At 38.5% G+C, this 27,300-nt stretch overlaps 1 protein-coding gene across 1 annotated transcript in view; it reads right to left on the bottom strand.

The window, feature by feature from the left end:
* CC2D2B (coiled-coil and C2 domain containing 2B) overlaps positions 1–27,300 on the bottom strand; it is a 91,582-nt gene that overhangs the window by 30,472 nt on the left and 33,810 nt on the right. Inside the window, exons 16-23 of the mRNA XM_052661168.1 lie at positions 26,777–26,924; positions 23,000–23,138; positions 21,110–21,313; positions 13,438–13,530; positions 9,616–9,707; positions 6,414–6,584; positions 4,913–5,009; positions 4,004–4,113 (exon numbers count right to left, since the gene is read on the bottom strand). Of these exons, the coding sequence (XP_052517128.1) occupies positions 4,004–4,113; positions 4,913–5,009; positions 6,414–6,584; positions 9,616–9,707; positions 13,438–13,530; positions 21,110–21,313; positions 23,000–23,138; positions 26,777–26,924 (1,054 nt within the window). The remainder of the gene's footprint in view (positions 1–4,003; positions 4,114–4,912; positions 5,010–6,413; positions 6,585–9,615; positions 9,708–13,437; positions 13,531–21,109; positions 21,314–22,999; positions 23,139–26,776; positions 26,925–27,300) is intronic.

Genomic DNA, 27,300 nt, shown 5'->3' with positions numbered 1-27,300 from the left:
TATTCAGATGCTTAATTGATTTTATAAAATCATTATTCATAAAGGACTATAAAATTACCTGTGTTATTTTCTTTTATAAAGTGTAAGCTAAGAAAAGCTATGTGTTTTCAAGATGACTGTTATCTTTCATTAGACTCAATATCAAAAAATCTACAGACAATAAATCCTGGAAAGGATGTAGAGAAAAAGGAACCCTCCTACACTGTTGGTGGGAATGTAAATTGGTATAGCCACTATGGAGAACGGTATGGAGGTTCCTTAAAAATCTAAAAATAGATTTGCCATATGACCCAGCAATCCCACTTATGGGCACATACCCAGGTGTGCGCACACGCGAAGTTTCTTCAGTCATGTCCAACTCTTTGTGACCCTATGGAATGTAACCCACCAGGCTCCTCTGTTAATGAGATTCTCCAGGCAAGAATACTGGAGTGAGTAGCAGTTCAGTTCAGTTCAGTTCTTCAGTAGTGTCCGACTCTTTGCAACTCCATGGACTCCAGCACGCCAGGCCTCCCTGTCCATCACCAACTCCTGGAGTTTACTCAAACTTGTGTCTATTGTGTTGGTGATGCCATCCAACCATCTCATCCTCTGTCGTCCCCTTCTCCTCCTGCCTTCAATCTTTCCCAGCATCAGGGTCTTTTCCAATGAGTCAGTTCTTCGCATCAGGTGGCCAAAGCATTGGAGCTTCAGCTTCATCATCAGTCTTTCCAATGAATATTCAGGATTGATTTCCTCTAGGATGGACTGGTTGGATCTCCTTGCAGTCCAAGGGACTCTCAAGAGTCTTTTCCAACACCACAGTTCAAATGCATCAGTTCTCCAGTGCTCAACTTTCTTTATAGTCCAACTCTCACATCCATACATGACTACTGGAAAAACCATCGCTTTGACTAGACGGACCTTTGTTGGCAAAGTAATGTCTCTGCTTAATATGCTGTCTAGGTTGGTCATAATGTTCCTTCCAAGGAGCAAGCGTCCTTTAATTTCATGGCTGTAGTCACCATCTGTAGTGATTGTGGAGCCCCCCAAAATAAAGTCTCTCACCATTTCCATTGTTTCCCCATCTATTTGCCATGAAGTGATGGGACTGGATGCCATGATCTTAATTTTCTGAATGTTGAGTTTTAAGCCAACTTTTTCACTCTCCTCTTTCACTTTTATCAGGAGGCTCTCTAGTTCTTCTTTGTTTCCTGCCATAAGGGTGGTATCTGTATATCTGAGGTTGTTGGTATTTCTCTCAGAAATCTTGATTTCAACTTGTGCTTCATCCAGCCCGGCATTTTGCATGGTGTACTCTGCATATAAGTTAAATAAGCAGGGTGACAGTATACAGCCTTGACGTAATCCTTTCCCGATTTGGAACCAGTCTGTTGTTCCACGTCCAGTTCTAACTGTTGCTTCTTGACCTGCATACAGATTTCTCAGGAGGTAGGCAAGCTGGTCTGGTATTCCCATGTCTTGAAGAATTTTCCAGTTTGTTGTAATCCACACAGTCAAAAGCTTTGGCATAGTCAATAAAGCAAAATTAGATGTTTTTCTGGAACTCTCTTGCTTTTTCGATGATCCAACGGATGTTGGCAATTTGAACTCTGGTTCCTATGCCTTTTCTAAATCCAGTTTGAACATCTAGAAGTTCATGATTCATGTACAGTTGAAGCCTAGCTTGGAGAATTTTGAGCATTACTTTGATAGTGGGTGAGATGAGTGCAATTGTGTGGTAGTTTGAGCATTCTTTGGCATTGCCTTACTTTGGGATTGGAATGAAAACTGACCTTTTACAGTCCTGTGGCCACTGCTGAGTTTTCCAGATTTGCTGGCATATTGTGTGCAGCACTTTCATAGCATCATGTTTTAGGATCTGAAATAGCTCAACTGGAATTTCATCACCCCCACTAGCTTTGTTCGTAGTGATGCTTTCTAAGGCTCACTTGACTTCGCATTCCAGGATGTCTGGCTTTGGTGAGTGATCACACCATCGTGGTTATCTGGGTCATGAAGATCTTTTTTGTATAGTTCTTCGTGTATTGTTGCCACCTCTTCTTAATAGCTTCTGCTTCTGTTAGGTCCATACCATTTCTGTCCTTTATGGTGCTCATCTTTGCATGAAATGTTCCCTTGGTATCTCTAATTTTCTTGAAAAGATCTCTAATCTTCCCCATTCTATTGTTTTCCTCTATTTCTTTGCATTGATCACTGAGGGAGGTTTTCCTATCTCTCCTTGCTATTCTTGACAAAACCCATGGAACATACAAGGCTTCCCAGGTGACACTAGTGGTAAAAAAATCTACCTGTACTGCAGGAGAGGTGGGAGATGCAGGTTCGACTCCTGCGTCAGGAAGATCACCTGAAGGAGGGCATGGCAACTCACTCCAGTATTCTTCCCTGGAGAAATCCCATGGACAGAGGAGCCTGGTGGGCTATAGTCCACAGGGTCACAAACAGTTGGACATGACTGAAGCAACTGAGTACACACGCATAGAATGTACAACACAAAGAATGAATTGTAATGTAAATTGTGGACTTTGTCTCATAATATGGTCTGTTTCATAAGAAATGTATTACACTGGCACTTAGGGAAGCTGTGTGTGTGTGTGTGTTGAAGGGAGAGGATATGTAAGAATTCTGCTTTCTGCTCAATTTTACTAGGAACCTAAACTCTCTAAAAATGCTAAACTCTATCAGTTTGTTTAAAATGGAAGAAAAAGAAACTCAATATCATTAGAAATCCAGGAATGTAAATTAAATCACAGTAAGAATATCACTTTAGATCCACCAGATTAGAAAAATTAATTGAAAAAATATTAAATATTATTGAATATGTGGCACAATAGGAACTTATATACTGAGAGTGTATATTGGCACAATCACTTTGGGAAAAAAATTGACATTACATAGTAAAGTTGAAGCAATTCCACTCCTGGATATGGATCCTGGAGCAGAGGGTTTCAAAGTGTCTCCTGACTAGTAGCATCAGTAACACCTGGAACTTGTTAGAAATGGAATTATGTATCAGCCCTACTTTAGAGCTATTGAATTAGAAACTATGGAGTTGGGCCCAGCAATTTGTTTAAAGAAGTCATACAGGTGATTTCAGTGCACAAAATAGCCTGAGAACTACTGTCTTAAAAAGAAACTCTTAGATGTGTGTTCCAGATAACAAGTACAAAAATGTTCAGAGCAACACTATTCATAATAGCAAAACACTAAAACCAGGCAAATGTGCATCAACAGGATAAAGAATAAATAAATTATGGCATTTTAACACAGTGGAATACTAAAATGAAGTGAAAATGCAGGAAGAAATAGTTATGAATATGGATAAATCTCTCAAAATAATGAAGAGTAAAGAAACAGGTTGCAAAAGATAATTCAATATATATACAGTTGAAAGGCATCCATAAATAAATAAAACATAGCTAAGGATGAATATCTATGATTTAAAATCATAAAGAAAGAGAAGGAAGGATAAACACAAGGGTGATATGGTTGTTATCTCTGGGGAGATAGGAAGGGGATACAGTTAGGTATTGGCACAGTGGAGCCTTCAAAGTTACTGGTAACACTCCATTTTTAAAGCTAAATGGTAGATACGCAAATATTCATTTTCCCTCAGAACTTATATTTACATGTACATTATATAGGGGCTTCCCTGCTGACTCAAGAATCCTCCTGCAATGCAGGAGCCACAGGAGACGCGAGTTCAATTCTTGAGTCGGGAAGAGCCCCTGGAGAAGGGCAGGGCAACCCATTCCAGTATTCTTGCCTAGAGAATCCCACGGATAGAGGAGCCTCGTGGGCGACAGTTCACAGGGTCGCAAAGAGTCAGACATGACTGAAGCGACTTAGCACACATGCATATATTATCTATGTAAACACACTTCATAATTTAAAAACTTAAAAATTAAGCCTGTATCAATCATTATTTTAAATAAATGGCTCAAGAAAATAATTCTGTTATTGGTTTGTTTTAGAAGTCAAGGAAAAATGGACTCCAACTTACATAAAATCTACTTTAATTTCTTCATTCCAGCATGGATGAGATCCACTGGCAATGCTGGTTTGGTATACAGTGTGCTGAAAAGAAACTTCCACAAAGGGGTGTACAATATCCTGAAACACATGATAAACACTGACTAGGTTTTTGTAATATTTTATATAGTTGATTAAAGGTAGAAATTAGTTACTGGCTGATAACTAGATGGTTTGGTTTTTCTGGTTTTTCAAACAACCATTATGTATTCATTCATTCGTTCAATTAAGATTTCATTCTATTTAATATCAGGTACGATTTTGCTAGGATTCAAAAATACATGGATATCAGTAAAGATTTTTATCTTAAGTCTGTCTGGAGAAAACAAACAGTTAAGCAAACAATGGCAATGAAACATAAGAAATATATTCAGGATATAACAGTTACTCAGGAGAGAGAATGATTAAACTTTTGGGGGTGAGGACAAAGAGAACTTCACAGAGAACACATTGCATGGGCTTGAGCTTTGAAACATTAAATAGTAGTTCATGTGGCCAGTAACACATGCACATTTAGTATGGTGGCCATTCCAGGCAAAGGAAAGGGCAAGAATGGAGGACTTCTAGAACGCAGTAGTGTGATATGATACTGCTGTGGGGTGGAGGGAAATGTGGCTGGCTGATTGGTAGATAAGAACCAGGTAAATACAGATTTTGGTAGACTTTCTAAGGAGCTTGCATTTTATTCTATAGACACTGAGAGCAGGGTAGTAGAGAATGAAATGGTTAGAATTACATTATGTAAACAGCACCATGACTGTGTTATGGAGAGTAAACTAGAAGCCCAAGAGAGTAGCGATGGATAGTCCAGTTAGGGGCCAGTTGCAATTCAGGGAAAACGTAATCAAAACTGAGCTTTAGAGAAGTGTTAAATACTTACCTCATTTAAGAGTTCATCTGAGGTTAATGATTTGATTGTTTCTTTATGTCTGAGGCGAGACATGGATGATATCAAATAAGTGGGCATATCCAAGGACCTTCAGGAAAAACAATATAGGAACATACATTTTAATTAATTTCAGTATTTGTTTTGGTGCGAGTAGGTGTGTTTTTGCTTATGCTTCTGTGCTATGTTGTTGGGTTTCTGCTTATGCTTATAGAGATAGATAAGTCAGTTACCCTGGATCTTACAGTTTGCTTTGGGTCTTCATATCACTACTCTGAAAGGGTAGCTCCTCAGTGCTAAGCTATGGATGGGAACCAGTCTGCAGTAAAGTCTTCACTGATCCTCAGCAAAAAGGGAAAAATAGGGTAGGTAATACTTGGAGCTGTATTATTCCTATTTTTGGTGTTACAGTATTCTTTCTTTTACAGATTAATTATTGCAGAAAGTGAAAGTCACTCAGTCATGTCCAACTCTTTGCAACCCCATGGACTATACAGTCCATGGAATTCTCCAGGCCAGAATACTGGAGTGGGTAGCCTTTCCCTTCTCCAGGGAATCTTCTCAACTCAGGAATTGAACCCAGGTCTCCCCATTGTAGGTGTATTCTTTACTAGCTGAGCCACAAGGGAAGCCCAATAAGCCCAATTATTGCAGAAAATGGTACTAATTTTAAAAGGTCCTTATTTCACAAAACAGCCCTGAAATGTGCATTTGTTTTGAGAATATCAAGTGAATTATAAATAAAATCATATTTACAAAACACAGGCAAAATCTTTAAGAGGTTTTAACTGTAGGTTAGTAGCTAGTAAGCAAAATGTTTCTCATAGATAGAATTCACGGGATAAAACATAAAATAAGCAAGTAGAACACACCTGTGTTAAATGTAGATAGGGATACTCAGTATCCCTTAGGTACCTGGGTATGAAATATTTACAATATATAAATTATATATGAGATTAAATATATGACACTTGATATTGAGGATATACTAAATATTCAGGATGACTTCATTTGACCATTCTGACCCCACATATCCTCTGCCCAAGAAACACCGATAAAACACATCATTCTGAGTGCCTGCAAAAGAGATGGTAAGATCTGATTTTTATAGAAGTCACCTAAAATGACAAGTCCAAAATGGAGCCTATTCTCTCCTGTATTCTACTATTCTACTTCCAACACTGTGAGTGGACAGTATAATTAATTGGCAATAGCTGCTTAAGTTTTCAAAATAGGGAATATGGACAGAAAGCATTTATTGAATAAAGCACCCAAAAATACACATGTTAAAGATACTTTGGGCATCTCAAACTTCTGCAAACTTTTACTACATAGCAATGACGTTAAGTTTGACTATTCAAATGAAGATTTCAACTCTCATTCAGCTTTTGTATGTAGAACATGAATAAAATACAAAGTTTTATTAAAAAGATAGTTTAGAAATTTACATTTAAGACATTTTTTGTAACTCCAAAAATTGGTGCAATTGCCTTACCTATTAACTGTTGTTTTCCTTGTAGGAATATTATAAGCTCTCAGTATTCTGATAAGAATCTTAATATCTCTATCACAGATAGTCTGTGCTGCCACTTTTTTCCTTTCTTTCCTCTGAGGCTTTAACTTTCTTCGTTGTTCAAGAAGTTTACAAACTGCATATGTCAACTGGCTAAAAAGTGGTCAATCAGATTGATATAAAATAACTTAAGATTTGAAAGATAATGATTTTTAAAATTTATTATAAATAAGGTCATTATTCTGAACCATGTTCTCTTTACTGTGTAGGAGAGACAGAGTTGTCTTAGACTCCAGAAAATGATCTTTTTCTGAGTGTAGAAGGGATTCTGTGTTTTAAGAGAGCATCTGATGGCCCCATTCTCTTTGGGTATATGGTCCAAGAAGATATAGGGCATGGAGAGGTAATCCCATGAAACAAGATGTTATTTCAAAAGAGTATTCATTTCTTAGGAATTATTCTCTTGATCATTTCTACACAGTTCTGAGTAGGAGTTAGTTATAAGTGCTGCAACTCCTGGCAACACAAACCTATAGGAACCTACATGGAAACACAAAGTTATATGGAATTATAACTTTATAGTCACACTTGTTTTCCTCTAAAGACTGAAAATAAAAACTTCAGTCTACTCTACAAAGTTATAGTCATCAAAACAGCATGGCACACACAAAAAGCATAGTACTGACACAAAAATAGAAATGCAGATCAATGAAACAGGACAGAAAGCCCAGAAATAGACGCATGTACTTATGGTCAATTAATCTAAGGAGGAAAGACTATATACAATGAAGGCAAGACAGTCTCTTCAGTAAATGGTGCTGGGAAAACTGGACAGCTACATGCAAAAAATGATATTAGAACATTCTTTGACATCATACACAAAAATAAATTCAAAATGAATTAAAGACCTAAATGTAAGACTGCACACTATAACACTCTTAGAGGAAAACATAGGCAGAACACCCTCTGACATAAATTGCACCAACATCTTCTTCAATCCCTCTCTCAGAGTAATGGAAATGGAAAAACAAAAATAAACAAATAAGACCTAATTAAACTCAAAAGTTTTTGCACAGCAGAGGAAACAATAAACTAAATGAAAAGACAGCTCACAGACTGGGGAAAATATTTGCACACGATGTGACCAAGGGATTAGTCTCCAAAATTTATAAACAGCTCATGATGCTTAACATCATCAAAACAAACAACTCTATCAAAAAAGAGGCAGAAGACTTAAACAGACATTTTCACCAAAGAAGACATATAGATGGTCAAGAGGCACATGAAAAGATGTTCAACATTGCTAATTATTAGAGAAATGCAAATCAAAACTGGAAGAAGATATCACCTCACACCAGACAAAATGGCTATCATCAAAAAACCCAGAAACTATAAACATTGGAGAGGGTAGAAAGAGACGAGAACCCTCCTACACTGTTGGTGGGAATGTAAATTTGTGAAGCCACTATGGAGAACAGTATGGAGGCTCCTTAAGAAACTAAAAACAGAGCTACCGTATCATCCTGTAACCTCACTCCTGGGCATGTATCCAGAGAAATACATGGTCTGAAAGGGAACATGCACCCCAGTATTCATTGCAGTGTGTTTACAATAGCCAAGACATGGAAGCAGCCACAATGTCCATATACAGGAGAATGGATTAAGAAGATGTAGCATATATACACATATATATATGTTTCTTAATATATATAATGGAATATTACTCAGCTATTGAAAAGAATGAAATAAGGCCATTTGTAGCAACATGGATGGACTTAGAGACTGTCATACTGAGGAAAGTAAGTCAGAGAAAGAAATGTGGTGTAATATCATTTATATGTGGAATCCAAAAAAACATACAAATGAACTTATTTACAAAACAGAAACAGACTCATAGACTTAGAGAACAAACTTATGGTTACCAGCAGGGAAGGGTTGAGGGGGACAGATAGGGAGTTTGGGGTTGACATGTACACACTGTTATATTTAAAATGGATAAACAACAAGGACCTACTGTACAGCAAAGGGAACTCTGCTCAGTATTCTGTAACAACCTAATTAGGAGGAGAATTTGAAAAAGAATAGGTACACGTATGTGTCTAACTGAATCACTTTGTTGTACACCTGAAACTAACACAACATTGTTAATCACCTGTACTCCAATGTAAAATGAAAAGTTAAAGAATAAGTTTTCATCACTGACACACACACATCACTGCCAGTTCGGTTCAGTCACTCAGTCATGCCTGACTCTTTGCAGTCCCCATGGACTGTAGCACGCCAGGCTTCCCGGTCCATCACCACACACACCACTATTTATGACTACTAAATATGAAATAGATAACTAATAAGGACCTATGTATAGTACAGGGAACTCCACTAAATACTCTGTAATGGCCTATGTGGGAAAAGAATCTAAGAAAGAGTGGATATACGCATGTGTATAACAGATTCACTTTGCTGTACAGCAGAAACTAGCACAACGTTGTAAATCAACTATACCCCAATAAAAATTTTTTTAAATAAGTTTTCATTTAAAAAACATTTGCTCATAGAAGAATTACTTCAAGGTATATTTTAGAATAGAAACACCTCCCCGCAAATATATTTCAGCATCCTAAACCAATTAAAACCTTCCTGTTAATACGAAGAATCTGCAAGTGGCCCCAGAGTGGTTTCCCAGATATGTAACATCCCTAATTCCTGATCCTACCCTTAAATCTCACAGATAAGACAGTATGAGAATTGAGTTCCTTCAGCAAAAGGCTCCCCCGCAGCTGCTTGTGGATCACAGAGTCCTTTTATCAGTCCTTGCTGAGGATTCAGTTTTGAAAGGGGGAGATTATAGGCTTAGTGCTTGGTGCTACCACCAATGATTTTTCCAGAATCAGTCCCAGGACAGGGAGATCTGAGAGCAAAACTAATTTTGGACAAAGGTGTTTTGCTTTCTTTTTTTTCTTGCCACAAGCAGAGGGTTAAAAACTAAAACACTATATAATTGAAAATATAAATCATACAGATATGTCCAAAATGGAATTTTAAAATTATTAAAAATATTTAAACCACTATATTTCATTTTATGCTTTGTAACTGGATTTTGACATTAATATAAAAAGAGAACTCTGAAGGAACTAGCTTATAGCTTTATATTTCAGACTTAAATAATAATAATTTTAATATATACCTTGCAGATATAATTTCTTCATAATCAGCCACAATATCTGATAAGTTAAATTTGCTAACTTTGACAATTCTTCTCATTACCAACCTTCTCATCTACAAAAAATATTTTTAAGAAATGAAGAGTTCATATTTTAAGATTAAGTATACACAATGCTACTGGTATCACTTTTTTTTTGTTGTTACTCTTACTTTTTGTAAGTAAGGAATGGGAAGGGGAATTAGATAAGTGAAAGTATGGTTCTGTTTTCTACCATTATCAAAATCATTCCTAACACTCTCATTATGACCCTCTCATCTCTTTTTCAACCTAACTCAGAGTATTCACATAGATAGAATTAGTCTTCACCAAAGATGATTACCTGTGAATCTGTTTTTACAGAAGTCACTTGTATACATAAAAATCTTAATCCCCAAAGAAATGTCATCGCATTCTGTATGTCCTTTGAGTTCATCCTATTCTGACCTTAAGTCCTCATTCTGTCTGCTTGGTAAGATATTCAGTGCTTCAGCAGAGCCATTCCCCTAAGCCTGTGCTGCTTGCAGAACCCACAGAAATTGGTTCCTCTGAGGACTCTGAAATTCTTTATAGTCTAAGGAAATTCCTCCCTTTCTACTCTGATCCCATCCTTCACATCAGGTGCAGACTTTTAGAAATGAAACCAGGAAGAAGCGTGTCTTGAGGCAAATTTCTGCTTTCCGTCCTGCCACAAATCATCCTGGAGATAATGTAGCCTAGACATTGTGCAATGTGCACGTGTGCTAAGTCGCTTCACTTGTGTCTGACTCTTTACGACCCTACGGACTGTAGCCCACCAGGCTCCTGTGTCCACAGGATTCTCTAGGCAGGAATACTGGAGTGGGTTGCCATGCTCTCCTCCAGGGGATCTTCCCGACCCAGGGATCGAACCTGCATCTCTTACCTTTCCTGCATTGGCAGAAGGGTTCTTTACCACTAGCACCACCTGGGAAGCCCAACCTAGAGACTAGTGATCTGCTTAAATTATATAGGAAAATGAGGTGGTAGGAGAATGGGAAAAACAGAATTCCTAAGAATTACTCTGCTGTGTGTGTGTGTGTGTGTGTGTGTGTGTGTGCATGTTACTTTCTTTGTGACCCCATGGGCTGTAGCTCACCAGGCTCCTCTGTCTATAGAATTTCCCAGGCAAGGATACTGGAGTAGTTTGCCATTCCCTTCTTCAGGGGATCTTCCCAACCCAGGGACTGAACACAGGTCTCCTCCATTACAGACAGGTTCTTTCCCGTCTAAGCCACCAGGGAAGCCTGTATGAGCAACAAACTGCTTGCCTTGAAGGTGAACCACATCCCTCTCCCCTCTGACCTTATTATTGTGCTTGAGCCTTCCCTCCCTTTCCTTCTTTCTTTCCCTTCTCCCACCCTTTCTCTCATTCTCTCTCTCTCTTTTGCTCCACTGGCAGCACACAGACTGAGCTCCTTGCTGTTCCTGCCACAGGCTCCGCATCTTCCTGTCTCAGTTTTCACATGCGGTTCCATCAGCCTGCAATGTTCTCCCACGACAACTCCAACTTTTTGGAGCTCCAACTCCAGCTCCCTCAGCTTTCAGGTCTTTTGTTGGTGATGCCTTCTGGGGGGCTTTCCTTGATTATCTTATTGAAAACTGTACCCCACATCCCAACACACACACACACACCTGTGCCCTTTTCCAACTTGTTAGAGCACATACCACAATCTAATACACTAATATTTTGTTCATTATCTGACTTCTCCCACTAGAATGCCTAGGAGGTCAAGGATTTTAGTCTCTCTTGTTTACTGCTGTAATTCCAATCTCTAGTATAATGCTTGATTAAGAGCAGATGCTCAGTAAGTATTTATTGAGTAAATTAATGGAAGGGACAGATTGAGGAGAGCTGCAGGCCTCTTAGATACAAATATTTCAGCAAAACTTTATCTAGCAATCCATGAGAGTGCTGGGACTTTACTGCTCTAACCCTAGTCTCAGGTACCACTGACCCCAGTAACACAGCAGTGAGTTTAACCCACATAACTCACGATCAGATTTAAACACCCATGGCCCTTTGAGGCCTCCAATGTCAAACCAGGATTCCAGCACCTATAATTAGAGTCAGTATCCTTCAACTTGTAGTGTGAAACTATCTCTGGATAACAAAGACGTCTTCACAAGGAGCTGAAACACAATCACAAAATGTTCTTGACACTCCTTTGCAGGATCCTGCATGAAGCTCCAGAATCCTCAGACACTTGCGCTCTTACCATCTTCCTGATCCTCGCTACCCTCCCTCCTGGGCTTCCTTATCCATCCAAAAGAAGGGCAGGGATGAGTAGGGTATGTGTTCCCTTTTCTTAGAAGAACACCTCTTTATCTCCTAAGACATAAATCTCATTATTAAATGACCTCTCAACTCTTTTTAAAAGAAATATGGAGCTAGTAGGGCTTTCCAGGTGGTGCTAATGGTAAAGAACCCGCCACCCAATGCAGGAGACATGAGAGATGCGGGTTCAACCCCTGGGTCAGGAAGATCCCCTGGAGGAGGGCATGGCAACCCACTAGAGTATTCTTGCCTAGAGTCCCATGGACAGAGGAGCCTGGTGGGCTAAACCCCACAAGGTCACAAAGAGTCGGACACAACTGACATGACTTGGCACACACGCATGGACTTAACAAGGAAGGTGTAGGAGGGGCAAGGGTGAGTGGGGAAAAACACCTGCCAATGATAGACAGGAAGTACTGAAACAGACTATGACAGCTACGGTGGTCGGCATTTCCGCCATGCTCTCAGAGGGACAGAGTATAAACTAGCACAGCACGCGCAGTTTCATCGTTTTACTTCAGAAGAAAAGCAAGGCGGGCATTTTGATGGTCTGCTTTTATAAAACAATAAAGCAGGACTCAGTGCAGAGATAACTGGCCCAAAGACAGATGGGGTGGTCAGAACAGGTCTGCACATACCTGCCTAGGGCTCACCTAGCCACACAAGGTCCCTTCTCTCCTGTCTTTACAAGGTATTTGGTGTGTATCTCTTAGATCTTTCCATGGCTCTCTGCTTTCAAGTTGTCTTGAAAGGCTTCTCTGGTGCTCTATAGCAAGGGCTATCAATTCTACTCTTGCAGAAGTCTTAGAAATCTCCTCAGCCTTTTGGTTTTATTCCTAACCTCATTAACTGCTCAAACATGTCTCAACACTTCCTGAGTGAAGAGCACAGTGCCGGGCATCGTGGATCTATAGATATAGTCCCTGTGCTCTGGAAGCTTAGGGTGGAAGGATGAGGGGTCAGTGGAAAGAAATCAGGAGTGAATTTGATTGAGGGATTCCACCTCAAACTTCGTTTAGGCTTTGGCAGGGTGTTCTGTAAATATCTGAAGCATGTCTTTCTCTACTGTTTCCTGGCCCCTAGCAGGTCCTCCATCCATTGTCTGCTGAACTGCTGTGGTGTGTGGCATTATGAGTTGTTCATAAAACTAGGGAATCCAGCAAAATGCTGGTGTACTTCTCAAAGTGAATTTTCAGGGTCAAGAAGAGATGGGTGTAAACAGAAAAAGTTGGAATATTCTCTAATAATGAGTTTGCTGTCAACTGAAGTAACTGTTGCATCAATAATACACGTCAACTGTGTACATTTACAGATGGTCAATAACTCACTCTGAAAAAGAAGTCTGAACAGAACAGAAAACCCCTTAGTGATCAGAAAGAGGTGAGGAGCAACCAGGTCTGCCCACTTGACTCTCTGGGAAGAGTATATAGTACTATGCTATGCATCCAGCAGACTAGTTTTCACAAAACTAAATTCAAACACACTGACAATATTATTTTGTTGTTGTTTACCTTTTTCAGAAAATTGGCAGAATTAATCCTTTGTGCAGTAATAGAATTCACATCTGAAATGGACATATCCTTTTCTATCTGACTTTCATATTCCTGTAAGTAGAGAAATTAAACTAGTTTCACTCCTTTTTTTTGGCCATGCCATGCAGCATGCAGGATCTTAGTTCCCCAGCCAAGGATCGAAGCTGTGCCCCCTGCCCAGGAAGTGCAGAATTTTAAACCACTGGACCACCAGGATAATATCCTAGTTTCACTTCTTGAATGTAACAAAGTTTAGATATGATATGCTGCAATGAAATATTAACTACTCATTTCAGTTTATCTGTAAGAGATATTGGCAACACAATGGAATTGGGAGGAGAGAATGTTTCTTTAAGATTCTTCCATCTGAGAATTAGCAAAGAACCGTTATATTTTGTTTTATTCTAGGAGGAGTTTCGTTTATCTTTTAAAACTAAGTAATGATTGAGGAAAAAAAAACTGCAATTGAGAAAATGGTAAGAAGATGTAAAGACAACTGAGAACTAGTCTTCATGTGTCCATTTACCTGGTATCATTAGAAACAAAAGAAATGGGAAGTATTAACATTAAAGTATAATGTTCAAGTTGGTGGGCTTTGAAGGTCACAGTCCTAGATTCAAGTTGGCCCTGCCATTTACTGACTGTGTGGTTTGGGGAAAAGTTAATTAACTACTGAAGATCTCAGTTTCCTCTTTGGTAATAATATTACTACTATTAACATGTCACAGGATTGCTGTGAGATTTAACTAAAACAATATTTATAATGTGTGTGGCATGTAGTAAGTAATCAAAATATGTTGACCATAATCAGTAACTTTACATATAGCAGTTGGTATGATTATTTGTCAGGATGCCTCGTTTATATAATTTAAAATAAACCAGCATCTATTACATCTGCATTTCTGGGATGCGTTCCTAAAGCACACAAAAAATCATTTTATATTATAGAGAACATTAAAGACAACACAAAAATTATGAAGTATCTTTAAAGTAGACAAATTATCTGAACGTAATTTGCTTTTCTAATTATCCAAAGAAACCGTGAAATTAATTCTGTTTCAAGTAACCACTTTTACCTAAGGATATATTATATTATATATATGGATGTGAGAGTTGGACCATAAAGAGGGTTGAGCATTGAAAAATTGATGCTTTTGAACTGTGGTGTTAGAGAAGACTCTTGAGAGTCCCTTGCACAGCAAGGAGATCCAACCAGTCAATCCTAAAGGAAATCAATCCTGAATATAAATTGGAAGGACTGATGCTCAAACTAAAGCTCCAATACTTTGGCCACCTGATGTGAAGAGCTGACTCATTAGAAAAGATCTGATGCTGGGAAAAATTGAAGGTAGGAGGAGAAAGGGACAACAGAGGATGAGATGGTTGGATGGCATCACAGACTCAATGGATATGAGTTTGAGCAGACCCCGGGAGATGGTAAAGGACAGGGAGGCCTGGCATGCTGCAGTCCATGGGGTTGCAAAGAGTCGAACATGACTGAGTGAATGAACAACATTATATTATTTCCCAGGTGGCTCAGTGGTAAAGAATTCACCTGCCAATGTAGGAGATGCAGGTTCCATCTCTGGGTCAGGAAGATACCCTGGAGAAAGAAATGGCCACCTAATCCAGCATTCTTGCCTGGGAAATCCCATGGACAGAGGAGCTGGGCAGGCTATAGTCCATGGTGTCACAAAAGAGTCAGACATGACTGAGCGACTAAACAAACAACATATTATATTACTATTTCATATCACTTTATTTTCTTTAAAAAGTATTAAATTATAAGAATTACTTAAATACTCTGGATGTTAATTTTTATTAACTAATATGTAACTTACAAATCTCTTTTCCTAATTTGTGGGGTTTAAATTTTAATATTATCAAGTTAATTATTCCACTTCTTTATAATTTATACTTTTTGTGCTTTGTTTAAGAAATACTTTCCTGTCCAAGATTAAGATATCCATTTGAAGTTTTGCATTTCAAAGCAGAAGTAGAGACACAGATGTAGAGGGCAAATGTATGGATACCAAGGAGGGGAGTGGGGCGGGAGGAGGAATTGGGAGATTGGGATTGACGTATGGATGCTATGGATGCTATGTATGAAATAGATAACTAACGAGACTCTGCTGTATAGTGCCGGGAACTCTACCTGATGCTCTGTTGTCACCTGAATGGGAAGGAAATCCCACAGAGAGGGGATATATGTATACATACAGCTGATTCACTTTGCAGTACAGTAGAAACACAACACTGTAAAGCAACTATACTCCAATAAAAATTAATTTTAAAAATAGAGTTTTGCATTTCATGGGTAATCTTCATTACACATGGTATTTGTTTCTTTTGTGAAGTCTGAATCTAATTTTACATCATTCAAAATGTTCTACAATTCTCTCCATTAAATTTTGTACATGTTTTGTTAAACATATTCCTGTGTATTTAAGAGTTTTTATTGCTACTGTAAGGTGTATCTTTGCTAAATTACATTTTTAGTGGGTTTTCATTGGTGTATAGAATGCTATTTATTTTTTGTCTCTAATTTTTCCTCAAGTTTTTCAAACATACAGAAAATGAGAAAGACTGTTAAAATCTATGTACTTACTCTCTAGATTAAGTAATTAACATTTTGCCACATTTGTTTAATCTTTATTTCTTTTCTTTTTTCGGCTAAAATATCTCAGTGTAAATTATAGCACCATGACACTTCACTCTTAAATAAATACTTCAGCATGAATCTCCAAATACTATGGACACACTCACAGTGCCATAATCACAGACCACAAAATTAACAATTTCCCAATATATCTATAATTCAATTATCAATATACTTAATATTCCAATATCCAAATTTCACCAACTGCTGCTGTTTTTCCACCAATCACTGTTCATATTTTTTCAGATTTTTTCCCATTATAAGTTATTACAAGATATGGATAAAGTTCCCTGTGTTATACAGTAGGAACCTGTTGTTTATTGATTTTCTATATAGTAGCTTGTATCTGCTAATCTCAAATGCCTAATTTACTCCTCCTCCATTTCCTTTCCCCTTTGGTATTGGTAAATTTGTTTTCTATGTCCATGAGTCTTATTTCTGTTTTTAAAATAAGTTCCTTTCTATCTTTTTTTCAGATCCCACATGTAAATGGTATCATATATATTTTTTTCATCTTATTTTACTGAGAACAAGTTTTATATAAGACGGCCAAATGATAGCTTTACCAATTCTAGAAAACTGCTACTGATTACAGCCTGGAAATTCCTAGCAAATCAAGGGATGTACGTGTATGAGCACATAAATGCACAGCTCTTTTTTAAGACTTTGAAATGCATTTCCTAAATTGAAGATGGTATCATTTGTCTTTTTCCTTCTGACTTACGACATGATTATCATGTAGTATGATAATCTCTTGGTCCATCTACGTTGTTGCAAATGGAATTACTTCATTATTTTTTATGGCCGAGTGTATATATACACTACCACATCTTTATCCATTAGATGCATACTTAGGTTCCTTCCATGCCTTGCTATTATAAATACTGCTGCTATGAACATTGGGATGCATGTATCTTTTTGAATTAAGAGTTTTCTCTGGATATATGCCAAGCAGTGCAATTGTTGGATCATATGATAACACTATTTTCAGTTTTTTTAAGGAACTTCCATACTATTCTTCATAGCGACTACACCAATTTACATTCCCATCAACAGTGTATGAAGGTTCCCTTTTCTCCACACCCTCTCTAGCATTTTCTATTTGTAGACTTGTTAATGATGGCTACTCTGATTGGAGTGAGGTGATACTTCATAGTAGTTTTGATTTGCATTTCTCTAACATATAACAGCCATGAAATTAAAAGACGCTTACTCCTTGGAAGGAAAGTTATGACCAACCTAGATAGCATATTCAAAAGCAGAGATATTACTTTGCCAACAAAGGTCTGTCTAGTCAAGGCTGTGGTTTTTCCAGTGGTCATGTATGGTTGTAAGAGTTGGAATGTAAAGAAAGCTGAGCGCCAAAGAATTGATGCTTTTGAACTGTGGTGTTGGAGAAGACTCTTGAGAGTCCCTGGGACTGCAAGGGGATCCACCAGTCCATCCTAAAGGAGATCAGTCCTGGGTGTTCATTGGAAGGACTGATGCTAAAGATGAAACTCCAATACATTGGCCACCTCATGAGAAGAGTTGATTCATTGGAAAAGACCCTGATGCTGGGAGGGATTGGGGGCAGAAGGTGATTACAGAGGATGAGGTGGCTGGATGGCATCACCGACTCGATGGATATGAGTTTGAGTGAACTCCAGGAGTTGGTGATGGACAGGGAGGCCTGGCATGCTGTGATTCATGGGGTCGCAAAGAGTCAGACACAACTGAGTGACTGAACTGAACTGAACATATAACAATATTGAACATCTGTCTCTTGATGTAATTGTTGGCCACCTGTATGTCTTCTTTGGAGAAATGTCTATTTAAGTCTAAATATGATGGCTTTTTAAACAGATCAAAATGTAACAGAAAAATAGTTGCACTTCCTAGCCAGTAGTCCCACATTTCATATTGGTCTGACTGGTTCTTGTGGTGCTATTTAACTTGTTTCTCTATTCCTCATATTTCTCGTAAAAAAACAAAGTCTTAATTTGATTCAGGTAATACATTTTTGACAAGGGTATTTCAAACACGTAGTGCTGTGTATTTCATGTTGTATCACATTAGGAGGCAATAATATTTGCCTGTCCTTTATCAATGTTTTAGTTTCCTATTGCTGCTGGAACAAATTATCACAGATTTAGTGGCTCCAGACAACACAAATTTATTATCTCAGAGTTTTGCAGGTTAGAAGCCTAGATTGTCTCATGATACAAATGGACTTATTTACAGTGGTGTTAGCTATTTATCGGAGAAGGCAGTGGCAACCCACTCCAGTACTCTTGCCTGGAAAGTCCCGTGGGCAGAGGAGCCTGGTAGGCTGCCGTCTATGGGGTCGCTAAGAGTCGGTCACAACTGAGTGACTTCACTTTCACTTTTCACTTTCATGCATTGGAGAAGGAAATGGCAATCCACTTGTGGAGCCTGGTGGGCTGCTGTCTATGGGGTCGCACAGAGTCGGACACGACTGAAGTGACTTAGCAGTAGCTATTTATTCCAGGTTTCACGAGGCTAATACCAAGGTTTAGGCCAGCTGGGTTCTCACCAGCAGACTCTGAGAAGAATCTGCTTCTACGGTCATCTAGATGGTTGGCAGAATCTAATATCTCATGGTTACAGAACTGAGGTCTTGTTTCCTCACGGGCTGTCAGTTCAGGCCCACTCTTAGATCACTCTCCAATCTTCACAGGTGGACCACTAAATCACAGAGCCAGCAACCACATGCTGAGTCCCTCTCATGATTGGAATTCCTCTGATTTCTCCTGCTATTGCAAAAGCGATCTTTCTTTTGCTCTTAGTTGGAAAGTTTTCTCTGCTTGTAAAGGCTCATACAATTAAATTAGGTCCACCCAGATAATCAACCATAATCTCCCCATTTTAAGTAAGGTACATTACATTTTCATAGGTTCTGGGCATTAGGAAGTAGACATCTTTAGGGAGCCATTATTCTGCCTACCGCCCTTAATAAGATTAAGCTGGATCACTAAGCCAAGGTGGTAACAACTAGATTTCTCTATTATAGAGGTACAATTTTCCTTTTAAAATAAAAAAGTAGCTATTTATTCTTAAAAGTGGATGTTATCTTCAGCAAATTTATTACGTGTGCAGGTGACACTAGTGGTAAAGAATCTGCCTGCCAATGCAGGAGACCTAAGAGAATGGGTTCAATCCCTGGGCTGGGAAGATCTCCTGGAGGAGGGCACGGCAACGCACTCCAGTATTCTTGTCTGGAGAATCCCATGGACAGAGGAGCCTGGAGGACTATAGTCCATAAGAGTGCAAAGAGTCAAACATGACTGAAGCTACTTAGCATGGTCAGCATGCACAGTTAGCTGTAGATTCTCTTATGTTTTCCACATAGGCAAATGAATTTCCTGCAAACATGGACAGTTTGTCTCTTCTATTCCAATTCTAATTTTCTTCTTTCCTTTCTTCTTTCTGGCTTAAGGCATTGGCTCTTACTGGTAGAGATGATAGCAGGCATTTTCAAGTTGTTGCGATTAATGGGAAAACTGATGTTTAACTACTAAGTACAATGTTTGTGTGGGAGTCTATGAGGAAACTGATTTCTGATAGTGATCATTATACCAAACAGTTTCAGAGCCACACAGATAATCAGGCACTGAATCAAATCAAGGGATAGTTTATAAGGAACTGGTTTTCCAGAATGTTGGAAAGCTGGAGACAGAGAATTTGCTCACGGACACCTAGGCACTGGCTCTATTTCTTCTCTTGAAGGATGATATAGCCTTATTGACCTTGAATTGGGTTTAAGAACTAGAGGAGTCCAACATTTGTAAACATTCCCTTAAATGGAAGTGCATTTACCATGAACATATTACTTTTTCTGGAGTGGTAATGTAAACCTTGCCTATTTTGTACAGGTTTTTTGGTTTGGTTTGTTTTTTGTTTTGTTCTTAGCTCTTGCAAAATCCTACTCTATGTGGACATGTCACAAGAAGTTTAATATTCCCAAACCCCCACCATAGTACCAGAGTCCAGGAAAAACCAACGCAAAATTTGCTTCACTGTCCTGCCCTGTGCTCTGCCCAACTTCTGTATATTTCTGCATTCCTGGCTAATTAACTCTGAAACTCCCTCTAATTACCCAGTGGGTGTGTAGGTGTCCTCATCTCTCCTCCCATTCCCGCAATTCTACAATTGACCTGAAACACTTCTTTTCAAAGCAGTTTGCATCAGCAGAAAAATCCAAAATACTGAATATTTTAAATCAGTTTAAAGAAGTTCTCTTCTAATTCTAGGATGTGAAAAGCTTTCATCATGAATGAGCACTGAAATTATTAAGTGCCTTTTGGGCATTTATTAAGAGGAGCATATTTTTTCCTTCCTTAATTCTGTTAATGTGGTAAATTATATTAATGGATTCCTTAATCAGATTATCTCCATTACCTAGAAATAAACCCTACAAGATTATGATGTGCAATTATATATTTATATATAACATATTGCTTTTTTTGATTTATTGAAATTTTATTGGGGGGTAATAGAGGGATAAAAAATTAAGAGGTACACACTATTATGTATAAAATGAACTACAAGGATATGTTGTACAACCGAGGGAATATAGTCAGTATTTTATGATAACTACGAGTGAGTGAGAGTCACTCAGTCGTATCCAAGTCTTTGCGACCCCATGGACTGTAGCCTGCCAGGCTCCTCTGTCCATGGGATTCTCCAGGCAAGAGTACTGGTGTGCTGTGCTGTGCAATGGGTTACCATTTCCTTTTCAACCCACTCCAGTATTCTTGCCTGGAGAATAACTATAAATGGAACATAACCTTTAAAAGTTATAAATCACTATACTATACACCTATAAATCTTTTATAAATATTGTACATCAAATATACTTCAAGTAAAAAAAAATTAAGAAGGAAAATTTTTGTCTACAGATAATCAGTTTAAAAAAAATTAAGACAGATTTAAAGCAGCAAAACGTTAACTTATCATAGAAAATGCAATATTCAAATAGAAACCAAGTACCTGGAAGACTAAATCTGGAATCTCTGTATCATAAAGGGGCATTTGCTGCAGAAGGAAAACATCTAATTGACCAGCATTTCTAAGTTGCAATAGCTGGAAACGTTTACTCTTTTTCATTTCCTCTTCAGAAGCAAAGTTAAATTCATCTTGCAACTGTTCAAGACGAAAATACTTTGGGATATCCTGTCCTTTATGTTTTATGTACTGTAAAATACAAATAATGTAAAGTCTTTACTTAAAATAATTTTTTTAAAATTCAAGACCTCAAAACAGTTGAAACTGTGAGAAATGAGAATTGCAATATAAATAGGAAATGGAACAACTCAATCTGTAATAGAAAATCTGAAAAAAATAAATGCAGAATCTAGCCTACATAGATTCTCAACCTTTTCCTGGTTGGTCATGATTTATATAGAAAATGAAAACATGTTACTGTACAATGGGTTAAAAGATGATGCTTTTTATATCCGGTTGCTATATGAGCTGAGAAGTTCAATAGTTTTATGTACAAGTAATCAATTCAGCATGTCAGTTGGGAAGCTATGATCTGAGGAAACTTAACTGCAATAATCTATGCACTGCTTTATTCAATAAATGCAAACGTGAGTACACAGTACATGAGAGGCAAAGTGCTAGTGCCATAAGAGAGACAGAGATTTACTAGCTGTTGTTCCACAGGGTAAGATAAAGCACATGGGCAAACGACTACAGTACAGGCAGAATGATAGATCCATTTGCTGCTGTTCAGTCGTGTCTGACTCTTTTCGATCCCATGGACTGCAGCATGCCAGGCTTCCCTGTCTTTCACCATCTCTAGGAGCTTGCTCAAACTCTGTCTTATAAATAGATCCATAAGTTATTAAAAAAAAAAAAAAAAGAACAGGAAGGCAAGAAAAGAAAAGCCCATATCTAACTGAAGTTGTTGCAGGGAGAAGTCAATTTTGACTCCATGTTGAAACTGTTTCTTTGACTTCCTTTCCGTTGATATTGTTATTATAATCACACATAATGGCCTGCCTCAAAGAACCCTGCCCCTTTGCTGGACTTAAGCTAAACTGCCTTTGTTCATAACCCTCAACACCTGGCTGGCAGGAAGAAAGAAATTAACACATCCCCCTGCCTGAGGCTTGCCATTCCAGGAGATACTTGCAAGATTAAATGGCCTTTTTACTTTGTTTCCTTATGTCCACGCCCCCATCTCTGATCCATAAAAGAAACTGGCATCCGGATGCTGACAAGATGGTAATTTGAGATGTTAGTCTGCCATCTTCTCCATCAGCTGGCTTTCCAAATAAAGCCATATTCCTTGCCTCAACACCTTATCTGCCCGATTCACTGGCCTATCCTGTGCGGAAGCAGAGGGAGCTTGGACTCGGTAACAAGGTTGCCAAGGAAGTATTTACCAGACTTGCAGGGTGGGTAAGATAGCTGATATAGGTGCCCTTCTAAGCAGAGGGAATGGCATGGATAAAAGTATGAAGAAAGCATTTTGGGAGCGCACAGAGCAGTTCAGTTGGCTATGAGCAGGAGTAGGAGAAGTGAATAGAGTCTTTGAGGGAAGGAGGATGTCTTTGAATCATCTTTAAAGTCCTCAGCAATTAATAATATGGCTGGTACTCAGTAGACGTACAACTGATGTCAACCTGGAGATTATTTTGCTGGACGCACCAAGCAAGGGCTGCTAAATAGTGGTGGAGCAGAGTACCAATCATTTTCCCAGCTGTTGAATTTCTAACTGCCTCATAATACTGTAACTGGCTGAAAACTCTGTCTTTTTTTACTTTTAATGACTCTTAGTGCCTAGAAAAATACACTGCAAACTATGGAGGAGCATAAGAGTATAGAGCTTAATAAATATATTTACAGTACAGATATTTTGCTACAACTTACCGTAATAAATTCCATTAAATCAGAACATTCTGGGTTATTTGGGTCAATTCTGACCTCACTGGCCCACTCAAAAAGCTTCTGTGCATTAATAAGCCGTGGAATTTCAGGAACACCTCTTGCATCTACATTCCTTAACACACTAACATAAGGAAAAATATGTTGTGAATTTGTATGTAATATACAGGTGATACATCTGTTATATGGGGTAAAACCAACCCATTACAGTTATTTGAAGATTAAGCTTATCCATCCTCTGCATTTAAGGATAAAACAGAAGGCTCAGATGTGCTATCTTCTCTGGTTCTTCTCACATTCTAACTGTATGATAGTTTTTTGATAAATGTCTACCTCTCCCTTAAGAGACAAAGGTCTTAAGGGTAAAGTCCATAAATATTCCTCTTTGCTATCTAAAATACACAATATAAAAAGAATCTTTCAGTTCAGTCGCTCAGTTGTGTCCAACTCTTTGCGACCCCATGAATCGCAGCACGCCAGGCCTCCCTGTCCATCACGAACTCCCGGAGTTCACTCAGATTCACGTCCATCAAGTCAGTGATGCCATCCAGCCATCTCATCCTCTGTCATCCCCTTCTCCTCCTGCCCCCAATCCCTCCCAGCATCAAAGTCTTTGAATCTTTAGGCTATATCTTTATAGCTGAAACACAATACAGAGTATGTAATACAATTAACTGGGAAGTATGAGTCAGAAGAATATCTTTGTTTGGTCCTATGAGGCCATATCTTTAGAAGTTGGAGAGCTATGAAAGACAGGCTAGAGTGTACTCTTAAGTGCGTTCTTAAGTCGATTCAGTCATGTCCGACTCTGTGCAACCCTATGGACTGCAGCCTGCCAAGCTCCTCTGTCCATGGGATTCTCCAGGCGAGACACTGGAATGGGTTGCCATGCCCTCCTCCAGGGGATCTTCCTGATTGACCTCTCTTATGTCTACCTGCGCTGGCAGGCAGGTTCTTTACCACTAGCACACCTGGGAGTGCAATCTTAGTGACCTCAACTACAGGCAAAGTGCAGAGGAAATTCAACCCTACACAGAAAGGGTTTCTTTTCAGCCATCAATTATCCCAGTTACTTAATCTCTCTCTTCATGGGTAATTCATTTCACCTTGTGGAATTAGAACGCTTCAGACCGAAAGATTTCTAAGATCCTTTCTATGTAGTACTCAAGGAAAATTCCAGTCTATAAACCAGGATTTCAATAATACAGTCTGACTCAGATTCCACAATGTCAGCCCAAACATGGACGCACATTTTACACTGTCCACTTTCCATCAGTATCTATTCATATTTTTTATGATGAATCTGAGAGAGTCCATTGTTGGGTAGGTTGATAAGAAGTCTGGGGTCCCCGAGGAGGAGATAGGGGACTGGGGTTCTCAAAGGGGAGAAAAGAACAAACTTTTTTTTCTACATTCCTTAGTCTTAGTCACATAAAACTTATCCCATTACAGCCTTTTTTTTTTCCCTTTAAGCCCAGAGCTAATGATAACACAACAAAACAACTCATCTTAAACTCTGTACTAAGTAAGCACTATATTCTGGAGCCCAAGTCTTGACACTGTTTCCACTGTTTCCCCATCTATTTTCCATGAAGTGATGGGACCGGATACCATGATCTTCGTTTTCGGAATGTTGAGCTTTAAGCCAACTTTTTCACTCTCCTCTTTCACTTTCATTGAAAGGCTTTTTAGTTCTTCCTCACTGTGTGCTGCAGTCCATGGGGTCACAAAGAGCTGGACATGACTGAGTGACTGACTGATGACAACCCATTTTTCTCCTAAAATGCCCTGGCTCCAGGTTTCTAAGATGACCTGATTTACTTAACAAAACAGGCATATCCATCAAAATTACATTTCTGTGTGTACTGCGATTTCTGTCTCATTCTCTGCTTTGGAAAGATATTTCCTCTTCTCTAGAACCACAGCTATTGTCTTATGTTCTGGTTCAATATCATCCTGACTCTGAAGGAGTTCATGTGCTAACTGCTTCAGTTGTGTCCGACTCTTTGGGACTCCATGGACTGTAGCCCACCAGGCTCCTCTGTCCATGGAATTCTCCAGGCAAGAATACTGGAGTGGGTTGCCATTTCCTCCTCCAGGGGATCTTCCTAACCCAGGGATCAAACCCAAGTCTCTTGCCTTGCCTGTATTGGCAGGTGGCTTCTTTATCTCATATTCTTTCTAATACCTTCTGGCTCTTTTCCTATGAATTTCATCACTTCCTTTTAGAAGATAAGTACTGCCCCCAGTTTTTAAGAACTCCATACTTTGATTCTGTTCTCTCTCTTATTTTCAGCCTCTTCTTAATGTCAAGCTTTTTGATAAGTGATCTACATCCACTTCCTGTTTCTTCAACATCAATTGCTGAGTACTACTGACATTGGTTTAGTTTTTTCTCTAAAACTCTTTATTATTTACCAAGAAGACCACTCGGGAAGAGGTCAAGGCAACCCTCCTTCAAGACTGAAGCAGCTTAGCACTCATGTATGCAAGAAGACCCACTTATGAACTTTTGCTATGATTCTGGCTATATGCCACAAGTTTTGTAGATAGTGTTCTCATTGTTATTTTAAAAATTGTCTCTAACTTCAGTTTTGATTTCCTATTTAATTCACATTATTTATAGGAATATTTTTTAATGTTATTATTTTACTTTAAAAATAGGAATTTTTTAAAAGGAGTTTTAGGATCACAGCAAAATTGGTATAAAGTACAGTTTCCACATACACAGCCTACTTCACTATCAACATCCTGCATCAGAGTTATAATTTATTATGTTTGTTGCCAATAAAAGAGTTGCACTTGTTATAATTCATGGACCTATACTAGCCCATCATTAACACTCAAAATCCATAATTTACACTAAGGTCTACTCTTGGTGTCCTATGTTATACGGATTTTTGTCAAACACATAATGGCATGTATCCACAATTACAGTACCATACAGAGTAGTTTCACTGCCCTAAAAATCCTGTGTGCTCTGCCTATTCATCCCTCCCTTTTCCTAATTCCTGTGAACAATGACATTTTTACTGTCTCCCTAGTTTTGCCTTTTCCATAATGTCATATAGTTGGATCTAGCCTGTTTTTTTTTAAATATGTGTTTAAAAAAAATAAATAAAAATATGTGTTTAAATGGGGAGGGAAAAGGCTATCCTTTTGTTATTATCATTCATTAATTTCTTTAATGATGAGATCTTTTGGCCCTTTATATGTGTCATCTTACTCAAACACAGCACAGTATATAAGCCAGCATTATCACCATTTTTATAGAATTCTACTGTACTTCTAGTAATACTGTTTGTGGATAGGGTCTAGAAGTTAACTCCAATTTCTCTAGGAAGTTGTGGGATATACATGAAATTTCTATATCCGGCAATTTCTTCCAGCAAATTGATAATGCAAAAAATCATTTTTTTTTTTTTACATAATCCAGAATGACTGGGAGAGATAAAGGTCCTAGAAATCAAATCCTTGGGAGTCTTGGCCTTTGCCTACACAGTCTAAGGACTGTGGAACTGCTTCTGTCATCATCCATGTAGCTGTAATCCTAAACATTGAAAAGACACATTCTCTTACACATAAAGACACGTGATTATAAATAAAATAAATATTTTATATATTTACAAACACAAATAAAAATAAAGCAACATCCAAGTAAACTAAACTGTTCCTACCATTTATCTAGAGTTTCCCTTTGGTAGGCTTTGTGTGATGCTTTGCTGAGGACTGGCATTATTTTTCAAGCATAAAGTTTATTACCTGCAGAAAGCAGATCGTAACGACTGTGACAGAGGTGTCAGAGGAACACCCTTTTCATCTAAGGCCCATGACAGAGAATAGCTTAGTTTTCCTGATGTCAAAAGACAAAGTTCTTCAGTCCCATTTTCCTCAAGAAGAAAGGGCACATCTGTTTAAAAACGGCATTAAAAACATATGAATATTTGAGCACATTACAGTTTTTTCCCCTTTTACGTGTTCCTGGAACCCCAGAAATACAAAGTTTATGCTGACTGCAGGCTCTATTCTTACAGCTCTCCCTCAACTCCTACCCAAAATCCCTCAAGGCAGACTGTTTCAAACAGACTACAAACAAGAGGGGAGAGAATTTATCTGAACACATTTTCTAACCATTCTTTCTGGGAGTGGCTGCCAGCAAGGAAAAAACCACTGGCAGCAAAAAAAGGCTTTCCAGTGTGGTTCAGTAGTAAAGAATTTGCCTGCCAATGTAAGATCAGGAGATGTGGGTTTGATCCCCGACAGGAGGTACGGGGGTGGGGAGAAAG

The sequence above is a fragment of the Budorcas taxicolor genome, chromosome 23, assembly GCF_023091745.1.
Source record: "Budorcas taxicolor isolate Tak-1 chromosome 23, Takin1.1, whole genome shotgun sequence".
Taxonomy (NCBI): Eukaryota; Metazoa; Chordata; class Mammalia; order Artiodactyla; family Bovidae; genus Budorcas; species Budorcas taxicolor.
Note: the sequence above shows the minus strand (reverse complement) of the source record. Positions and strands in the feature narration are given on the sequence as shown.